Raw genomic sequence first — 20132 nt, forward strand, 5'->3', positions numbered from 1 at the left:
CATTCCCCCAGATGTGTGAGTAATGCATCGCACTCTGACTATCCGATGGCTACAGTGTCACTAGGTGATAAGAATTTTTCAGTAGGAGAAGGGGACCAGGAACTAGAGAAAAGGCTAGATCAAAAAGAATTAACCTAGAAGGTAACACCCACGCACAGGAAATCAATGTGAGTCAATGCCCTGTATAGCTATCCTTATCTCAACCAGCAAAAACCCTGTTCCTTCCTATTATTGCTTATACTCTCTCTACAACAAAATTAGAAATAAGGGCAAAATAGTTTCTGCTGGATATTGAGGGGTGGGGAGAGGGAGGGGGCGGAGTAGGTGGTAAGGGAGGGGGGTGGGGGCAGGGGGGAGAAATGATCTAAGCATTGTATGCACATATGAATAATAAAATGATAAAAATTTTTTAAAAAATGAATTTTTCAGTTCCTTTATAATCTTGTGTGACCACCATCACATCTGTGGTCTGTCATTAACCAAACCCTCATTATCATCATTAACTCTCTCTCTCTAGAAAATTTTACATTTTTTCTTTGAGTGTTTTTGTGGCTTCATCTTATTATTTTCTGTCCAGTTCTTCTTTCCCCTGGGATTTGTGAGGGCATCTTCAGCATGGCCAGTCTAGGCTGCATGGGGTCTGGTGGCAGCAGCTGGTTTGGTTGTTCTCTTTCTTCTGCCTCTTTCCAACTGCGGTGCCATCTGAGGGGTGCACCTTACATGTCTTTATTCCCCAGCGCAGGTGGAGTAGCCCATTACAGGGACCCAAGAGTGGGGAAGGGCCTGTGGAGTGGGTGGAGGCCCCAGCAGGAGTTCTCCCTACTCCCTACTTCCCTCCCCTCCCTGCACTTCTAGCCTCTGTGTGACCTCCCTCAGCTCTTGGGGACTAGAGGGCTGGTTCAGGGCACCCTACTCTCTCCTGGGGCCTCATGACAGGCTCAGTGTGCCCCAGCATTCCTGGGATTGCAGCCTCGCCCTCAGGCATAGTCTCTCACCTGAGCCAGGTCCTACACAACCACCTGCCAGCCTTGTGTGATTCAAGCAGAAAAAGGTTGCATCTGGGAAAAGAGGAGAAGTAGGGCATGTGGCTTATGTCAGCTGCCTTGTTCCCAGGATCCCTGCCTCAGGGCTGCATCCTCAAGGAGGGAATCCCCAGGATGTCTGTGACTGAACAGGGGTTGGGGGAGCTGGAAGAGCAAGTCTGCTTCCAGAAGAGAAATAATGGGCAACTCATATGGTGGTAATGGTGAGGGAGGTCAGGCATGATTGTGCATACCTGTAATCCCAGCACTGGGGAGGCTGAGGATTTCAAATTTGAAGCCAGTCTGGGTTACAGAGTGTGACCCTGTCTCAAAAAAAAAAAAAAAAAAAAAAAGGATGTTTTATGAAAATGAATACAAGAGTCAGGCATGGTGGTGCATGCCTATAATCCTGGCTACTAGGAGGATCACAGTCTGAGGCTAGCCCAGGCAAAGGCTCAAAACCCTATCTGAAAAATAAACTAAAGCAAAAAGAGCTGTGGGCGTGGCTCAAGCAGTAGAGTGCTTGAAATTTGAGTTTAATTGCCAGCATTCCCCACCCCCCAAAAAAATTCCTATTTACTTAGATTTAACAATATTGACCATATTTATTTTTATTTATTTTGCTAAAAAATTATAAATTCCAAACATCATTATATTTCACGCATGAAAACTTCAGCGTGCGTCTCAAAAGCTCTATCCTTCTTAACCACCCTACCATTAGGATAGCTAACGAAATTAGAATGAAACCTTTCATGTCAGCTAAGACCTGGGCCATGGTCGTAGTCCCCCATTGTCCTAAAACACTGCTGGCTCGCCTGACCCAGGAGATAGCCAAAGACCACACATGGCACTTGGTTGTCTCTCCTGTCTCTCTTGAACTAGTCTTACTTACCCCTGCTCAACACTGATGTAGTCAAGAGAACAGACAAGAATGTGTGTCTGCCCTGTGCCTGTGTGCTTCCTGGGGCAGTGTACCCATGGTCCTCTGAAAGGCTTAGGTGACGGGGAGTCGCCAGGCTCAGTGACTGCTGGTGTAAAGGAAGGTCCACTTTCAGGCAATGGCCTGAGAGGGTCCATATGGCAATAGAACAGGAGCCTAGAGATGGAGCTGTGTTGTTAGCCTCAGCAGGTTCACAGTCACAGAGTGGTAGGGTGAGAAGCAAGGTGAGATGGTCAGCATTGAGGGAGGGCAGAGGAGGTGGAGCCTGAGACAGGATAGCTGGGGAAGACGAGGAGAACCAAGGAGAATGGTTGTGTTGCCAGAGGGCACACTTTTTCTTTTTAAGTAGGAGAGAACTTGAATTTGTGGAAATGGCAAGGCAAGGGGCCCAAGGTTGGGAAGGAGGGTGGGGATTGGAGGGGAGGCCTCTCCCCGGTAAGCAGAGGCCAGCTGGGAGTGGTGGGGGCTGGCTTAGACTGGAAACCCCTGGGCCCTCCACTAGGGGAGGGAGGAGGGGTGGGGAAGGCAGATGCAGATGTTTGGGGTGTGGGCAGAAGGTGGCCACCCCTGGTCACACTTTCTCAACTCCCTGGCTTGGCTCAAAACCCTTTGCTGGCCAGGAGGTTCCTTGATGGGCCATTTCAGGTCACTGCTGGCCCTGATGGGCCCCTGCCAGCCTTACACAGAGCTGCAGGTAGTATGAGCAGGTGAGGAGCCTCACCCCAGACCCCACCCATGCGGTCACCTGAGACTGGGGCGGAGTCCAGTGCTGAGGGCACCCAATAGAAACCCAAAAACAGAAAAGCAGAAGTGCGCTCTGCTTTCTCACCATGTCCTCATGGATGTGGGAACTCAGCAGCATGCTAGGCTGTCACAGAAACTGGCCCCAGGGGTGGGTGGGAGATAGAGGACAGCCTCATTTTGTTGTTATAGAAAATGAGGCCCAGAAATTCCATCAGTTGCTCAGAGAGAAGCTGAGGTAGATCAACTCAAAAAGTTTCTTTTCATCAACAAACAAAATGCTTCACCCAGGCCCCAGCCCACACCAGATCCAGACAAGCTCCCTCAAGCATTCTGAGACTTGGGGACAAAGACCCTGCAAAGGACCCCATTCCCTTCCCCCTGAACATTAGTGGACATGTAGCTGGGGGCCATGCCAGGCCAGGGTGATATAGAGAAAAGTCCAGTTATTGTTCTAGAGAAGGTGTGGCGGGGAGGGTCTCTCTGTGTTACATCATTGAGCTTTTCTTAAGACAAAGAACACAGTTCCTTCCTGCTGTCCCTCCACCCAGCTTGAGTGGCACAGAGCAGGCACAATGAGTGAATTAAGGAAGCTTTGCTGCTTGCCAGCTCCCAAGCCAGTTCCTGGGCTGAGTCTCTACTTTGGGACTTCTCTCTCTCTCTCTCTCTCTCTCTCTCTCTCTCTCTCTCTCTCTCTCTCTCTCTCTTTCTCTCTCTCTCTCTCTCTCCCTCTCTCTCCTTCTCTCTCTCTCTCTCTCTCTCTCTCTCTCTCTCTCTCTCTCTCTATACCTCTTTTGAGGTACTAGGGTCTTGCACATACTAGGCAAGTGTTCTACCACTTGAGCTATACTCTCAGCCCTTTCGTTTTTGTTTTGATTTTGAGACAGGATCTCATCACCTTTTTCCTGAGCCCACAGGGAGTGTAGGAGAAGAGAGGCCAGGGGATGTGAGCAATTGAGAAAAAAAGAGCCATGGTGCTGCCTGGCCCTGGGGACTGGCAAGAAAGAACCTTGGAGAGGGAAGGAAGACAAGAAGGTCCCTGAGGGTTTAGAGGGTGCGCTGTGTCTACTGCGTGTGGCTGGGGTCTGAACACCCACATGCATGAGGAGGTGGAGGGAGAAGAGGTCAGGGAAGGAGGGGAGAGCAGGTGCCCACTCCCCTTGGGTCCTTAGAGAATAGAGGATGGGGCACAGGTAGACTCACACATGGATGTGGACACACAAGCAAGGAGGTAGGTGCATCTTGGTGACCAAGTCTGGTGTTCAGGCAGGCAAATAGTGATGTGGTCAAAATCTCTCCTGTCCTTATGGCTGGCAGGGTCCAGTCACCAGCACCCTGATATCATATCTGCCCAGACCTGTTCTTCTTTGGGAACCTCTCCTCTTCCCCCCACAAATTTCCTCTTTTCCCTTTGTATCCTCCCTGGGCCTTGAAGGAGTGGACACTGTCCTGTCTCCACAGCAGGAGCTCCTAACCCCAGGCCACCCCAGGCCAGAACCCTCTGCCTGTCACTGTATCGCATCCTCTGCCCACCCATGACTCAAATATGACCATCTGTGCAGGCTGTTCCAGGCTGCATCTGGGCCTGGGTGTCAGACCTCCTCAGTCACCAGAGCACTGAGTGGGGCAGCCGGCAGAGTTGAGGAAGCCTAAGAATGCCCCCCCGAACCGGCACCCCACCCCGCCCCTGTCAGGCAGTCTGTCTCAGGCTGCACTTCCGCAGTTCTAACAGGAAACCAGCTGCAGTCTTGGCCTCCCACCATCTCAAGACAACTTTTTGTTTCCCAGTGTCAGCTCCGGGGTTAAGCCCTTTGGCTACACCACCCCCCACCCCTCAAAATCTTCCCAGGCTCTGTCCTAGCAGCTCAGAGGGACCCGGATGGTAGACATAATTGCCAAACTGATCAGAAGGCAGAGTCAGGCCCTGTGAGCACAGGCAGGAGTGGAAGGCCTTGGGGGAAAGTTCAGAGGGCCTTCTGTGGTCATGGTGGGGTGGGGGGGGCTCCCAGCAAGCCTGCATCCCCTCCCTGGTAGGAGTTAGGTGCTCTGGGGCTCAGAGCAGGGAGTCTCAGAGAGGTGGTGGCTTTTTCCTTCTCTGGGCCTTGTGTGTCTGAGAGTGTGGCAGAGAGATGCTGAGGTCTTCAATTTAGGTTAAGAAAAGCAGGACTGACACCTGCTTGTGGACAGGCTAGGGGACTGGAGGCAGGGGCAGCACTGCCTCCATGAGGAAGTGAGAAGGAGCGGTGGGTGTGGTGAGAGCCGGGTCCCTCTTGACTGAGTCCTCTGGCCTGAGGTGGGGCGACCACTTCCTCTTTCCCACTCTGCACCTCCTGTGTCTCTAGGATACTACTCAAGAGCCTTCAGTGCCGTTGTCAGCTGTGGTGCACCTGGGCCTCCAGGAGCAGGGCCAAGGGTGGCAGGCCCTGCTGTGCCCTTGAAGCCCCAGTGGTGTGCCTGGCTCCACCTGGCTCCCAAGAGCAGTCAGAAACCAGTGAGGCCCTGCCAGGAGAAGAAAGAAGCTCTATCTTGGCACAGTGGGGCTCCGCAGAAAGTTCTAGAACTTGAAGGGGCCTTTGGGGTGCCGCAGTTCTGCCCCTCCCCAGAGTCACAGCATTGCAAAGAGGGAGTGGCTCTGCCTGCTCACCGCTCTGAGGGCCCCACTGCCCCCTGGAGCAGCCTGTGTGTCTGGGACAGCCCGTCTGGGGCAGCATTGAAGACTTCTTCCTTCCTTCCTTCCTCCTCCTCCCTGCCCTCACAGTGTGCTCTGCATCTTGTCTTGCTTGTGAGAGCCCTGTCACGAAACTTCTCTCTCCAAAATCTCTTGTACCTGTTGAAGTGTCCCTTGTGCAAGATCCTGTCAGCCCCACGACCCTGGGACTGCTCAGGAACGCAGAGCCAGTCCATGCAGCCCAGGTGGAAAGCTCTGCTCCAAAGAACTCCTTTGTTGGCTCTTTCACTCCCCATGGCCCTCCCAACTCCTGCCCCAGAGACAGGCAAGGCCACTACTCCAGTGGGTCCAGAAGGCCCATCCAGCTCCCTCAGCTTCCTCTCTTCCTGGCTTCCTCTCTTCCTGGTCTCCAGGGTGTCCTCCCAGGACATCTCCTAGGTTCTGTGGCTTAAATCCTCATCCTCAGCAAGTTCTTGCTCAAAGCCTTCTCCTGTAGTGCCAGGTGTGTGTGTGTGTGTGTGTGTGTGTGTGTGTGTGTGTGTGTGTGTGTGTGTGTGTGTGTGTGGCTGACATTTGGATTGACAAGTATTAAAGCAGTGTTTTTGGCAGACCTGCTGTGTGCTTGGGATGGAGCAGTGGGAGGCATTAGTTGCATCATCCTGTGTCTTACTCGAAAGAAACTCTTGTTTGGAGGGAAGAAACGTGGGCAGACCAGTAGGCAGCTAACTGACCACCAAGGCAGGACGCCATCAGGCCCTAGCAGAGCAAAAAGCAGAGTGCCAGTGCCAGCAGGTTAGACTTCTCCACCCTCAGAGGAGCAGGGGTAGGCGGGAATGAGAGCAGGGAATCCAGGCTGAGGGGATGGCCAGAGCAAAGGCACAGAGGTGGGAAGGTGCCTTTTGGGTTCGAGGTGGGTGAGCAGCCTGGCATGGCTGGAATATGGGGTTCCTCATGAGGCCTGGGGTGGGGCAAAAAGGAGAAGTGGGTGGAAGGTCCCATCTCAACCACAGAGGAGCCTAGCAGGGTGAAGAGAGGAACTGGTGGATTGGTGTTCCTGGGGACTGGCCACCCTAAAGCTTCAACCCCCTTCTCTGACAGTATCTTAGCTTTCTTGCTTAGAGCAGGATCATCAGTACCATGCTGTGCATTTTCCCTATCGCTGTCCCCACACATGTGCACTCCAGGGCTGATCCTGCCAGGAAGGGACTTGGGTCCATTTGTTCCTGCTGAATTTTCCGGTACCTGGAACAGTGCCTGGCATAGAACAGAGAGGCAAATCTTCATGGAGGAATGAATGTATTTTAGGCCCAGCAAGATCCCACCTTGACTAAGATATCCTTACACCTCTTGTGGTTCTGAAATTTTATTGTACAAAATTTTGAGGCTATAAAAGTTTAAAGACAAATCAAAACAAAACAAAAACTGGGCCGGGGCTATAGGTCAGTTGAAGAACTCTTGCCAACTGTGCGTTAGGTCTGGGGCTTGATCCCCAGCACCAGCAAAAAATCAAAATGAAAACAAATATAAACCCTATAATCACACTCCCCAGATAAATCCTCTGATAGCATTTCGGATGATTTCCAAAAACACTTTGCCCTGTAGCCAACCAGGAGACAGGAGGTATGAATCAGGCCACCTTCTGTTCTGTGAGGGTATGAAACATGGAAAGCTTGTATTCCAGGTGGTCTGCCACCCTTGATGAGCCCCCAGAGGCCCCCACTTCCTTTGGAGGGGGAGAGAGACTCCTTTCTTTGACTTTTTTTTCTCCACTCCATCTGGCTATCACCTCTCTCTCTTTCCCTTTTGTCTGAAACTGATTCCCATGTGTGCAAACCCAACCCAATCCCAGAGCTTTCTAGACTGGGAGGGAAGGAATGGGTGGAAGCTCTCATTGGAGCTGTGAAAGGCAAAGCTGAAGCTGAAAAGGGGACCACTGAACGGAGGTCCCAGGCCATTTCTCTGTCCCTGCCTCTTTGAGTATACAGTCATGAAAACTGGATTATCAATGTTTTATTGTTAATAATAAATAATAACATAATCACCCACCCATCTGTGGGGCTAACTACTTTACAAAGTACTTTCAAGAACATCTTATTCTGGTCACTACAACTTCTGGAATGGGCAGAGCACATGTCTTACACCCAGGGAAACTGAGTCAGAGAGGTAATGGGACTGGCTGAAGGTCGCCCAGGTGGCAAGTAGCCGAGTTGGCACTATGTGACCCTCGAGCTGCCCTGAAAGTCGTCTCCTTCGCCTTCCACAGGTGGACGAACCCCCGGAGCCCGTGTACGCAAACGTAGAACGGCAGCCGCGGGCCACTTCGCCCCACGCAGCCGCTGCTCCTCCATCCGGCCCGGTGTGGGAGACGCACACGGACGCGAGCACCGGGCGCCCCTATTACCACGATCCCGACACGGGCGTGACCACCTGGGAGTCGCCCTTCGAGACTGCTGAAGGCGCCACTGGCCCGGCCACCTCCCCGGCCTCAGTGGGCAGCCAGGAGAGCCTTGAGGCAGAGTGGGGCCAGTACTGGGATGAGGAGAGCCGCAGGGTGTTCTTCTACAACCCGCTGACGGGCGAGACAGTCTGGGAGGACGAGCCAGAGGAGGAGCCGGAGGAAGAGCCCCAGGAAGAGGCCGAGGAAGAGCTTGAGATGCAGCCCTGCATGAGCCCTGGCAGCCCCAGGGACCAGAGGGTGAGGGGCGGGGCCCGGTGGGTGGGGCTGTTCTCCTCCAGGGCCTCTGACTCCGCCTCCTGACCCTCAGGGACCAGAGGGTGAGGGGCGGGGCCCGGTGGGTGGGGCTGTTCTCCTCCAGGGCCTCTGACTCCGCCTCCTGACCCTCAGGGACCAGAGGGTGAGGGGCGGGGCCCGGTGGGTGGGGCTGTGCTCCTCCTCCAGGGCCTCTGACTCCGCCTCCTGACCCTCAAGGACCTGAGAGCGAGGGGCGGGGCCCGGTGGGTGGGGCTGTGCTCCTCCTCCAGGGCCTCTGACCCCGCCTCCTGACCCTCAGGGACCAGAGGGTGAGGGGCGGGGCCTGGTAGGTGGGGCTGTACCTGAATGCCTCTGACCCCGCCTCCCACTCCTCAGGGAGTCGAGGATGGGGGCGGGGCCCGGTGGGTGGGGCTGTTCTCCTCCAGGGCCTCTGACCCCGCCTCCCACTCCTCAGGGAGTCGAGGATGGGGGCGGGGCCTAGTGGGTGGGGCTGAGTCTGAGCGCCTCTGACAAGCCTCCCCCTGTGCCACAGGGAGTGATGGGTTGGGTCTGGCACAGAAGGTGGGGGCAGGGGACGGTGCTCTCACTGAGAACCTCTGACTCCATCTTCTGGTCCCTGCAGCCCCCCACCCCTGAGACAGACTACCCCGAATTGCTGACCAGTTACCCGGAAGAGGACTATTTCCCCGTGGGTTCCTTCAGTGAGCCTGGCCCCTCCTCTCCCTTAACTGCACCCCCTGGCTGGTGTTGTCACATCAGCCCCAACAAACAGATGCTCTACACCAACCACTTCACCCAAGAGCAGGTAGGGGCAGCACTGGCAGATGGGCCCAAACAGACCCAGGGTCACTCCCCCCAACTTTCCTCATTAGGAGCTCCCCTTAAGACTTTTTGTGTGTCTGGGGGGACTAGGGTTTGAACTCAGGGCTTTGTGCTTGAGGCAAACCTCCAGTCCATTTTGCTCTGGTTATTTTGGAGATAGGGTTTCAAAAACTATTTGTGAGGGCTGGCCTTGAACAGTGATCCTCCTGATGTCAGCCTCCCAAGTAGCTAGGCTTACAGGCATGAGCCATCTACACCTGGCTTCCCCTTAAGACTGTAAACTGCAACTCCTACGAAGATCCAAAGCCAGCCCATGGCCGTCACCTGCAACTGCCCCTGGTGCTATCTTGGAATCTGGTTGGAGGGAAACTTCACCCCCACCCCGGTCTTCTGAGCTTGGCTAGGGGCCCTGACCATCCCTGTCCCCACACTGGGTGAGGTTGGAGGGCCCCAGGCTCACCCTCTGAACTCCCCCGTTTTTCCACTTCTGACTCTTAGATCAAGATTCTGGACAAGGTAGGGGTGCTCCATTGCACCAAGACGGTGGACAGGCAGAAGCAGCTCTGGTGAGAGCCTGTCAGCATCCATACCTAGGCAGGCTGGGCCTGAATGGTGATGTTTAGAGTGCTTTCCCTGTACCAGGCTCTCACTGATATTCATAGGGATTTCACATGAGGAAACTGAGGCACCAAGAAATAGATGCCCAAGGTCCTTTGGCTACCAATTGTTAAAGGCAGGAGTCTAACCCTCCTAAATGGTGCCCCAGGCTGTGCTTATGCTCTGTGCCCTTCTCTTGGGAGTGGGGGAGGGGGACCCAGCCCAGTTGCAAATCTAAGTCTTAGTCCAATCCAATGCCCCACCCACCCAGGAAGAAGCACTGATCTTCTCAAGGACTCAAAGGCCTCAGCTGCAGGCAGCTTGGTGAGGCCCTCTTGGAGCAGGGACCACCCCCCTCTGCTCTTTATCTGATCTAATTTGGGAAAGGCCAGTCTAAGAGAGCACTGCCCAAGTGCCAAAAGAGCTGGGTCTTCGAAGGGAGTGGGTGATGGTGGCAGATTCACTGCTGGAGAAGCCTTTCCAGCCACCTTGAGGCTGGGGAGCAGTCCTTGAGAGTGGCCAACTCTAGCCTGGAGGACAGGGAGACTAGGGCCTGGTGCTTACAGGGATGGGGGTGGACTCCTTTTCCTTCCTTCCCTGGGTAGACAGGTGGCAGAGGACAAGCCAGCCAGCAGACTCTGGAACTAAGAAACACCAGGACCTTGGGTTCAGAAACCCTTGGGCCACTTTCCTCCAGGACTATTGCCTAACCACACCAGTGACCTCAGCCTGTCCCTCAAATTGGGGAAGCCTGGTGTGTCAGAGCCAGGGTGTTATAGCTGACCCATCTGGGCTGAGGACTCCCCACCCTTCTTCTCTCTCCACAGAGGCAGCCTTCCAAGTGCGCCACCCATGAGTACACAGTGTAACAGAAGGGGGCCTCTCTCTCCTGGGCCTCCAAAGACAAATCCAGCAAGAATAATATGTTGGAGGTAAGTGGTGAGGGTGGGCAGAAGAGGAGAGGGTCTTACTAATGGACTGGGACCCTCACTGCAGGCAAGCCCCAGAAAGGGGAACCTGGGAAGAGTTGGGGCTGGAAATCTCAAGGCTCAAGGGTAAAACTGTTCTAATCCCAGATTTAGTGTTTCTGCCTGGCCCTCATGGATTCTGCAGTTTCCTCTCCAAGACCTGAGTTAAATCCTTGCCCCAGAGGGTGGTGAGAAGCAGGGTTTCTGGGAGATGAAACTGTCATGCCTACAGTGGCCACCCTCCTCCCATCTGCTGGCCTAAGAGAAACCAGCAGACTCTGTTCCAGGCTGCTTACTCTGATAGGCTGGGCCAGGAAAACTGCTCTCACTTGCCAGAACTGAGCTTTCATTTGGACGGGGTCCCCAGTAAACAAATCAGGGCAGTGACAAGCTGGTCAGGCTCCCCCAGCAGAAAGAGCCAAAAGATTTAGGCAAGGTCCTCACAGTGCCACACCCTTTGCTGTCACCATGTTGACTTGTTTTTAACAGTCCTTAAGAGCTGTAAGGGAAAGCACAACAAAAACAAAGGGGGTGATAACATCCACAATAAATGAATAAATAAATAAATAAATAAATAATCCAGAACCAGGAAAACAAGTTAGAGATGGGGTCAGGATGAAGAGGAATTAGGGGAAGAACCCATGCCAAGGTGGTTGTTGAGAGAAATTTAACTCCAGTTTTCCTGGCAGCAGAGATGAAAAGAGAAAATCCATTAGTTACATGGCTCTTATTGCTGAAAACAATAACAAGAAAGAAAGAAAGAAAAAAAAAAGCACCAAATCCAGACTTTTCAGGGAATCAAAGCTATTTCCTAACCCTCAGATTTAAAAAAAAAAAATTCCTACTGGCCACTTCTATGAACATGGAGTATAATGAGACCAGTGCCCTGTCAAAGAGCTCCATGGAGGTCGATTTAGGGATTTTAGGGCTGCTTTGGGTACCATTACAAAGAAAGCCAAAAGTATAGCCTTGTATCTCAGCTCAGACAAAGCAATTTTGCAAGGAATTGATGATTCACCAAGCTTCATTCAGTTCAAGAACCAATACATTCACAGATTCACCCCCTCCAACCTCCCTAATCTCCCCTTCTTAGAACAATCTCCATAGGTTTCATTATTCTATTTTCATACATGAATACAAACTACACCCACTGTATTCACCCTCCTTTGCCCTTTCTTTATGCCTTCCCCTAACCCAGTGGTACCCACCCCTTGTTTTGTTTTTGTTTTTCAAAAGTGCTTTATCACTTGAGCCATGCCCCAGTCCTTTTGTTTTTAGTTTGTTTTTCAGATGGAGTCTCTCAATTTTGCCCAGGTTGACCTGGACCTCCATCTTCCTGCCTCTCTCCTGAGTAGCCAAGCTTATAGGTATGAACTACCATGCCCAGCCTTTTTTGGGTGTGTGTTTGCTGGGGCTAGAACCCAAGGCCATTTGCATACTAGACAAGTGCTCTGCAACTGTGCTGCATGCCCAGTCTCAGAAGTCCACCATTGTTTTAGGTTCAAAATACCAGTTACATAAGTAGAGATGGGGCAGGGCCTCTCTGACAACTATTTGCCTGGTAATGACATGGTGCTTTTTGACTCTTTGAGCTATAAGCTAATGTTAGGTATGTTAGCAGTTTGAGGCTGTATTCCAGATACAGGAATCTAGATGCAGGGAGATGATGCTGGTGTAGTTAATAGTGCCCCAGCTGGAATTGCAGGACTGGAAGCCTAGTGGAGTTTATATAGCTGAGGAAAATATGAGAAATGGGGCCAGAAACTGGGAGGTGGATAGGGGTGGATAGGATAAGAAAGGGTAGGAGACAACGGAATGACTCTCCTACACCTTAAGGGCTTTGCAGTCAAGGAAGGTGAAAGTTCTGATTCCCTGGAGGAGGTGAGGGAAGTTTAGCCATTAAGGGAAGAGAGAACTCCGCCTAGGGGGCTCCAGGCCAGACCTGCTGGAAGGTATATCCAGTCCATTCTGAGAGACCCCAGCTGGCCTCAGGCTCTGCCTCTCTGAGGCTGATTCCAGTCTACAGATCTGCCCCTGGGAGAGGAAAGTGAGATCAGCAGCGCAGACTTCGAGCCCAGTGAACGCTTGGGAAGCTGGCAGGAGGATGATGCACGCCAGAGTGCAGTTGTGCGGAGGTGTGTGTTGGAGTGAGGTGGAGAGCTGAACATTCTGGAGTCCTCTCTTGGGAGCGGCAGGTACTGCCCTGGCTGGGGACTGCCAGGCAAGCCCCAGCGCTTCCTACCGACAGCTCCTGTGGCGGCCTCACAAGCACTGAACCCCGTGAGCGTGGAAAGCGACTTGAGTAGGGTCAGGCATAACCTTCGCAAGTTCCTACAGAAGGGCCCACGCTGCAGTCACTAGGTAGAAGTGCTACATCAAAGGTATCCGTGGCTTGTTGGAGACTGGGCACAGGTGGCAGGAGGCCTGCTGGCGCTGATGACCCTCTCTCCCCAGACCAGGTGTGCGCTGTGTGCTGGCCGCCCAGTGTGAACGTGCCATGCTTCATGCAGCAGTGCCACCGCACTGTGGAGGCCCCGGGTACACACCATGTGGGCTGGGCAGGGCTTCCGGTGCCCCCTTCCAGGCCTAAAGTGGGGAGGCCCTTGGGTGGGCACCGAGTGGAGGAAGAGAGAACTGGAGGCCCAAGACGGAATCATCAGGGGTTCTAGCCTAACTCAAGGGCAGTAACTTCCTCTCCCCCCAGGGCTGGACATCGACCGGCTCTACTGCATCAGTGGAAACCTGGCCACCATCCAGAAGTTGCGCTATAAGGTGGACCATGGCGAGGCCTGTCCCCAACCCGTTCCGGGGTGCTGACCTCCCCTTGGTTCTCTCTCCCCCCTCCCTGGCAGAAAATGAGCTTCTGGACGGACGATGGGCGCTGGGAGGACGTCTACGATCACGGGCACCCTGAAGCTCTTCTTCCGAGAGCTGCCTGAGCCCCTTTTCCCCTTCTCACACTTCAGCCAGTTCATCTCGCCATCAGTGAGCAGCTGGGGAAAGGGAAGGACGAGAGAGGGCGGGGGATCTGGCAGGCCACTTCCACCACTCTGAATCCCCATCTCCTGCCCTTCCCTCGCGCAGAGCTGCAGGACCATGCCCAGCGCAGCCGCTGTGTGCGTGACCTGGTGCGCACCTTGCCCGCCCCCAACCTCGACACGCTGCGGGTGCTCTTCCAGCACCTGTGCAGGTGAGTAGGGCAGCCTTCCCATGGTGGGAAGACGGTGGATCGTGGCTGAAGCACCCATGCCCGCCCTACCCCGTCCCCACTCCCAGCTCTGGGCGCTGATCCCATCCCACCCCTGCCCAGGGTGATCGAGCACGGGGAGCAGAACCGCATGTCGGTGCAGAGCGTGGCCATTGTGTTCGGGCCCACATTGCTGCGGCCTGAGACGGAGGAGACCACCGTGCCCATGACCATGGTGTTCCAGAACCAGGTGGTGGAGCTCATCCTGCAGCAGTGCTCGGAGATCTTCCCACCGCACTGACTGCGGAGCTGGGATGTGCAGCGGCGACCGTGGTCTGGCCACGCAGGTTGGTGGCTGGAGGCCACGAGGCTGGACTTTGTGAGAACTTCTGCCTCCCACCAGTCCGCAGCACTGTAATTGCTACAGCCCTAGGTTATGAGGGTACGGTGACCCCTGGTGGGCGGTTTGCAAAATGTGACACCCCGCCTCCCCGCCTACTGTTTCGGGTTTATTAGGTTCTGTTTTACAGCGCCGCCTACTGTGCAGGTGTGAGAATGTGCGTGCGTGTGCGTGTGCGTGTGCGTGTGCGTGTGTGTGTGTGTGTGGTGGGCGGGGGGAGGGGGGTGAGCGTTTGTTTTCAGGGACCACTGCTGGGAGGAGGAATTTGGAGAGGGACTGCATCTGGTCCAGGCCTTCGCAGAGACCCTGTGAGCGCCAGCCCTGTGCAAGCCCCGTCCCAGTCAGGAAGCAGCTATTGACAATATCCCTGCCACTGACAAGGCAGGACTGACCCCTACTTCCAGCCCAGGCCACCCAACCTGCCTCCTTCTGCCTAACCGATGACAGTGGCTCCTGAGCCATGTGACTGGCCTAGGCCAGTTTCACCTGCTTTCTTGTTTGGAGTTCCTCACCTCTGCCCTCCCTGAACCACTCATGTTGTGTGCAAGGGGCTCTCTGGAACCTCCTTCTGCTCATCCACCAAAGCCCTGACCCATCATGACCTCTCCTTTCTGCCAGAGACCTTTTTCTGCTCCCAGAGCTGTCTGAGAAGCAACAGCTTGTGGCTGAAGCAGTGTAGAAAGAGACCCTGACCCTGTTAAAAGACAAGGTGAGACAGCCTGGATGGAGGATCAGGGTCACAGTGGAAGTGAATGTCTACATTCTCAAGGGACCCAAATGCTCCACAGTACAGTCCTTTCGTACTCTATAGTTCTTGGGTTAATGATTTATGATTTGTGACAGTTCTCTGGACATACAGTTGCCAGGACAATCTGAGGTGGGTTCTTTAGGCTTTGTTGCTTGCTTATAGACAAGAAAGGGGTGGAAAATGGTTAGTCCTAGTGTGGCAGCTGGCACCATCTTAAGTGTCAACAGTGACTGATAGCAGGGCTTGCCTCCATGACAAGAGAGCATGAGGCTCTCCAGGTTCTGCAAGAAGGTATGCCATGATGGATCCCGTCTGCCCTTGGTTTCAGGATTAAGGACTATGGCCAAGTATTTGCCATTTCTGGTATATTGTGTTGGTTCCAGCTTTCTTTTTTTTGAGGTAGCGGGATTTGAACTCAGAGCCTCATGCTTGCTAGGCAGGTGCTCTACCACTTGAGTCATGCCACCATCCCTTTTTGCTTTGGTTATTTTTGAGATAGGGTCTCAGTATATGCCCAGGCAGGTCTAGATTGCAATTCTCCTACTTATGTTTCCTGCATAGCTGGGATAACAGGCATGTGTCACCATGCCCAGCTATTGGTTGAGATGAGGAGTCTCAAGAACTTTTTCCTGGGGCTGGTCTTGAACTGCAATCCTCCCAATTATAGGCTTGGGCCACCATGCCCAGCCTCATTGTTCCCAGATTCTATTCCTTTAAGGTGGAATCTACTCTGGAGGAGAATTGGGGTGAGCAGGCCATCAATCCCCAGGACATAGGCTGTTATCCTGAGACATGAATCTTTTGTGCCCTCTGTATTGCTGTCTCCATTCTGCTGCAGCAGAATGAGGCGCCCACTTCTGCCTATTCCTAACCACGTCAGCCATTTAACCAGTCTCCCCTCAGCCTCTGGGTTCTCCCCTTCCTAGCCCATCTTCATGCCACTATCATCAACCCCATCCTGTCACCAGGAGCACCACTTTAAATTATGCAGTTGGCCATCTTTTGATGCATCCCAGTCTCTGTCCAGAATCAGCCTGGATTTTACACATAGTTTCTGATTAAAAGTCACAGATTAGTCATATTAATTTCTTTGCCTCTTTGTGTGTGTGTGTGTGTGTGTGTATGTAAGTACTGGGGTTTTAACTCAAGGCCTTGTGGTTGCTAGGCAGGTGCTCATACCTCTAGCACTTTTTGCTTTAGTTATTTTTTTGGGTCTCATGTTTAGTTGGTGCCAGCCTGGACCACAATCCTCCAGAATTTTGCCTTTGGAGTATAGCTAGGATTACAGGCATGAGCCACTGTGCCTGGATTATTTATTTATTTATTTACTTACTTATTTTTGGTGGTGCTGGGGATCAAATCTGGAGCCTCAGAAATGCTTGGCTACACTGAGCCATACCCTCATCCCGCTTCTCTCTCTTGAAAACTCATTAAATGACAGTGAACTTATAGGAAAGGCATAAGCCTATGAGGATAAAAGGAAAATGGCAGCAGGTTAGATCTTAACACATCTCTGGAAGGCAGGAAATGTTAAAGAAGCAGAAGTTGGGCAATGTGGGCCTGAGGGTGGAGAGGAGTGGGAGGAGACTGCTGTTTTTATCGTACACCGTTTAGTTCTATTAGATATTTTCAAAGAAAGTATAATTTAAAACTTAAATATATGCCAGTTATAAAGCATTTCAAACATTGCTCAAATATTAAGTGGAAGGTATAGACACCCTGTAACTATAGCAGAAATATCAGAACACTCAAGCAATTTTGCACCATGTAAGAACAGTTGATATTTGGAAATCCAAGCAAACGGGGCTTTGGTCTGGCTAGCCTCATGGATTGATGGTTCCAACAGCCAAGGCCTAGGGCCTACCCAAGATGGGGAGTCAAATACTGCACTGTAATGTCAAAGGGCTACCTCATGGGGGTCAAGGTGAATCAGCAGTAAACCCACTGCTCTTAGCCCACTTCCAGAAGCTACAGGGAAGAGTCTCTTGGTACCATCTGAAGAATCAGTTAACAAAAAGAAAGAAATTCTGAGAAAGGCCAAGCTGTCTTTTTACAGAACTTAGGCTGCATTGACATTACTGGTGCATTTGCAGGAATTTCACACTGTGGGCTTGGATTGGGGGTCTCTGACTGTACCCTCAGATGCCTGTCAGAAGCAAACCCAGATTGTTTCCAGAAGAAGTCACTTCATTCCCACAAATACTTTTTTTTTCCCTGTACTGAATCCAGGGCCTTGTGCATGTGGACCTTGCCCCCGTCAGTAATTTTTTAAGGACAATGAGTGGTTCCCAGTAAAATGACAACAAAGAATCCAAGAAAACAACCCCACAAGCAAGGATAAGCAGGAATAACAGCAGAAAAATACATGAAGACATCAAATTTTGGAATTATTAGGCTATATTATAAAAAAATGCTTATTGTTTAAAGAAAATTTAAAAAGAGCTTGAAAATACCTATAACAAGAAGAAAGATTTTTAAAAAAGGGATCTACCACATTTGGAAAAGAATAAAATATTACTTTAAAAACTTGTATAGCGCTAAGGATAAAGTTAGTGAAATAGGAAAGTATTTAGAGAACATAACTCAAAATGTAATACAGAATGACAAAAAGATAGTATCTATGGAGACATGAGGATAGTGTGACAAGATGTAAAACATGTTCAATCAAATTCCAAAAGAAGAAGAGAGATTAAGGTAGAAAGCAATATTTGAAGAGATAATGGTTGAAATTTTTATAGATTTAATTTAGGAATATCAATAAAACCCAAGCAAGATACATAAAAAGAAATCCACATCTAGAAAAGTCATAGTAAAACCGGAGAACAACAACAAGCCGGGGGGGTGGGGAGAGCACGATGATTCATGTCTTAATTCCAGGACTGAGAAGTGGATGACTGTAAGTTTGAGGTGAGCCGGACTATATAGTGAGACCCTGTCTCCAAAAAAAAAAAAAAAATGAAAATTTAAAAGTATCCTGAGATAAAGATAATTTACATCCAGGTACAGTCACTCACATCTGTGATCTCAGCTACTTGGGAGATAGAGATCAGAAGGATCAGGTTTGAGACCCACCTGGGCAAAAAGTTAGCAAGACCCCATCTCAATAAGTAAGCCAGATGGATAACTTTATCTATTAACTAATTATGAGATAAATTTTAAACAAAAGGAAATGTACTGAAAATAAAAGAATGGACAACTACTGGGTATGCAAATACTAACCAAATCTATACACAATGGAATTTTATGCAGCCATGAAGAAGAACGAAATGTTATCATTCGCTGGTAAATGGATGGAATTGGAGAACATCATTCTGAGTGAGGTTAGCCTGGCCCAAAAGACCAAAAATTGTATGTTCTCTCTCATATGTGGACATTAGATCAAGGGCAAACACAACAAGGGGATTGGACTATGAGCACATGATAAAAGCGAGAGCACACAAGGAAGGGGTGAGGATAGGTAAGACACCTAAAAAACTAGCTAGCATTTGTTGTCCTTAATGCAGAGAAACTAAAGCAAATACCTTAAAGCAACTGAGGCCAATAGGAAAAGGGGAACAAGTACTAGAGAAAAGGTTAGATCAAAAAGAATTAACCTAGAAGGTAACACCCACGTACAAGAAATCAATGTGAGTCAATGCCCTGTATAGCTATCCTTATCTCAACCAGCAAAAACCCTTGTTCCTTCCTATTATTGCTTATACTTTCTCTACAACAAAATTAGAAATAAGGGCAAAATAGTTTCTGCTGGGTATTGAGGGGGGGAGAGGGAGGGGGCGGAGTGGGTGGTAAGGGAGGGGGGTGGGGGCAGGGGGGAGAAATGAACCAAGCCTTGTATGCACATATGAATAATAAAAGAAAAATGAAAAAAAAAAAAACAAAAACAAATACTAACCAAAAGGAAACTGGTGTAGCTATATTAATATTTGGCAAAATAAACTTTAAGGCATAAAACATTATTAGTAATCATTTTATAATGATAAAAGTTTCAATTCACCAAGATGATGTAACAATTAAAATTATTCTGCACATTAAAATATATCCTCGGGCTGGCGACGTAGCTCAGTGGTTGAGTGCTTGCCTTGCCTGACCAAAACCTTGGGTTTGAACCCCATCACCACACAAAAAAAATTCTATAATATAGCCTCAGAATATATGAGGTAAATATTGAGAGAATCACAAAAAGTCATAGGCAAACACAATCATAATGAAGATTTTAACACTTCTCTCAGTAATTAATAAAACAAGCAGCTAAAAATGTAAGAATATAGATGATTTGAACAACCTAATTAGTAAACTTAATCTAATGGATATTTTAGAAAGCTGTACTCAACAACTGCAGAACTATATACCTGGTACGTTTATAACCATTGTCTGTATGTTGGGTCACAAAGTAAGTTTCAAATGTTCCAAAGGGTTGTAATCCTACACAGCATCTTCTGTGAACTCAATAAAAGTAAGCTATAAATAACAAAAACATTATAATACTATCACCATCTATCAGGAAGGCAGAGACACACACATTGATGGTATTAGGGTTTGAACTTAGGGCCTTGCACTTGCTAGGCAGGTGCTCTATCTCTTGAGCCACTCCTCTAGCCAGGCCCATACTTTTAAGTAACTCACAAGTTAAGGGAGAAATCCTAATATAAATTAGAAGGGGTTTTTTTTTTGTATTTTTAATGATAATAAAAATATATACAACAAATTTGGGGAATTAAGCTAAGGCCATTTTTTTAGAGAAAAATAAGTATTGCCTTAATTATGTTAGAAAAGAAAAAAGTCATGTAAAAAAATTAGAGTTAGCCACCATTCTGCTCTAATTCTATGAAATCAAGCTTTTTAAAATTCTACAAATTATCATACAGTATTTTGTCTCTCTGTGCCTGGCTTATTTTACTTAACATAATGTCCTCCAGGTTTATCCATGTTAACTCAAATTACAGAATCTCATTTTTTATGGCAAAAAGCACTGCATTGTATAGATATATCATATTTTCCTTATCCATTCATCCACTTATGGACACTTAGGTTGATTCCATATCTTGGCCATTGTGACTAGTACTTTAATAAACAGAGTGTAGATATCACTTTGACTTGTTGATTTTATTTCCTTTGTATACATACTCGGCAGTGTGATTGCTGGATCATACAGTAGTTCTATTTAAATTTTTTTTCTATTTAAATTTTTTAAGGAAAACAGTATTTTCCTTAATGGTTAATTTACATTCCCACAAACAGTGTAAAAAAATTCTGTTTCTTGTTAGCATGGTCATGTACACCTGTAATCCCAGCACTCAGGAGGCTGAGGCAGTTGGATTGCAAGTTC

At 49.9% G+C, this 20132-nt stretch overlaps 1 protein-coding gene across 1 annotated transcript in view; it reads left to right on the top strand.

Annotated features, from left to right (window-relative positions):
* LOC141413619 (rho GTPase-activating protein 27-like) overlaps positions 1-18549 on the top strand; it is a 33074-nt gene extending 14525 nt beyond the window's left edge. Inside the window, exons 4-13 of the mRNA XM_074044747.1 lie at positions 7635-8066; positions 8707-8889; positions 9180-9263; positions 9405-9472; positions 12667-12773; positions 12926-13009; positions 13176-13253; positions 13412-13456; positions 13556-13661; positions 13782-18549. Of these exons, the coding sequence (XP_073900848.1) occupies positions 7635-8066; positions 8707-8889; positions 9180-9263; positions 9405-9472; positions 12667-12773; positions 12926-13009; positions 13176-13253; positions 13412-13456; positions 13556-13661; positions 13782-13959 (1365 nt within the window). The 3' untranslated portion in view covers positions 13960-18549. The remainder of the gene's footprint in view (positions 1-7634; positions 8067-8706; positions 8890-9179; positions 9264-9404; positions 9473-12666; positions 12774-12925; positions 13010-13175; positions 13254-13411; positions 13457-13555; positions 13662-13781) is intronic.
* Positions 18550-20132: the final 1583 nt, after the last annotated feature.

Source organism: Castor canadensis, chromosome 11 (genome assembly GCF_047511655.1).
Source record: "Castor canadensis chromosome 11, mCasCan1.hap1v2, whole genome shotgun sequence".
In the NCBI taxonomy this organism is placed as follows: Eukaryota; Metazoa; Chordata; class Mammalia; order Rodentia; family Castoridae; genus Castor; species Castor canadensis.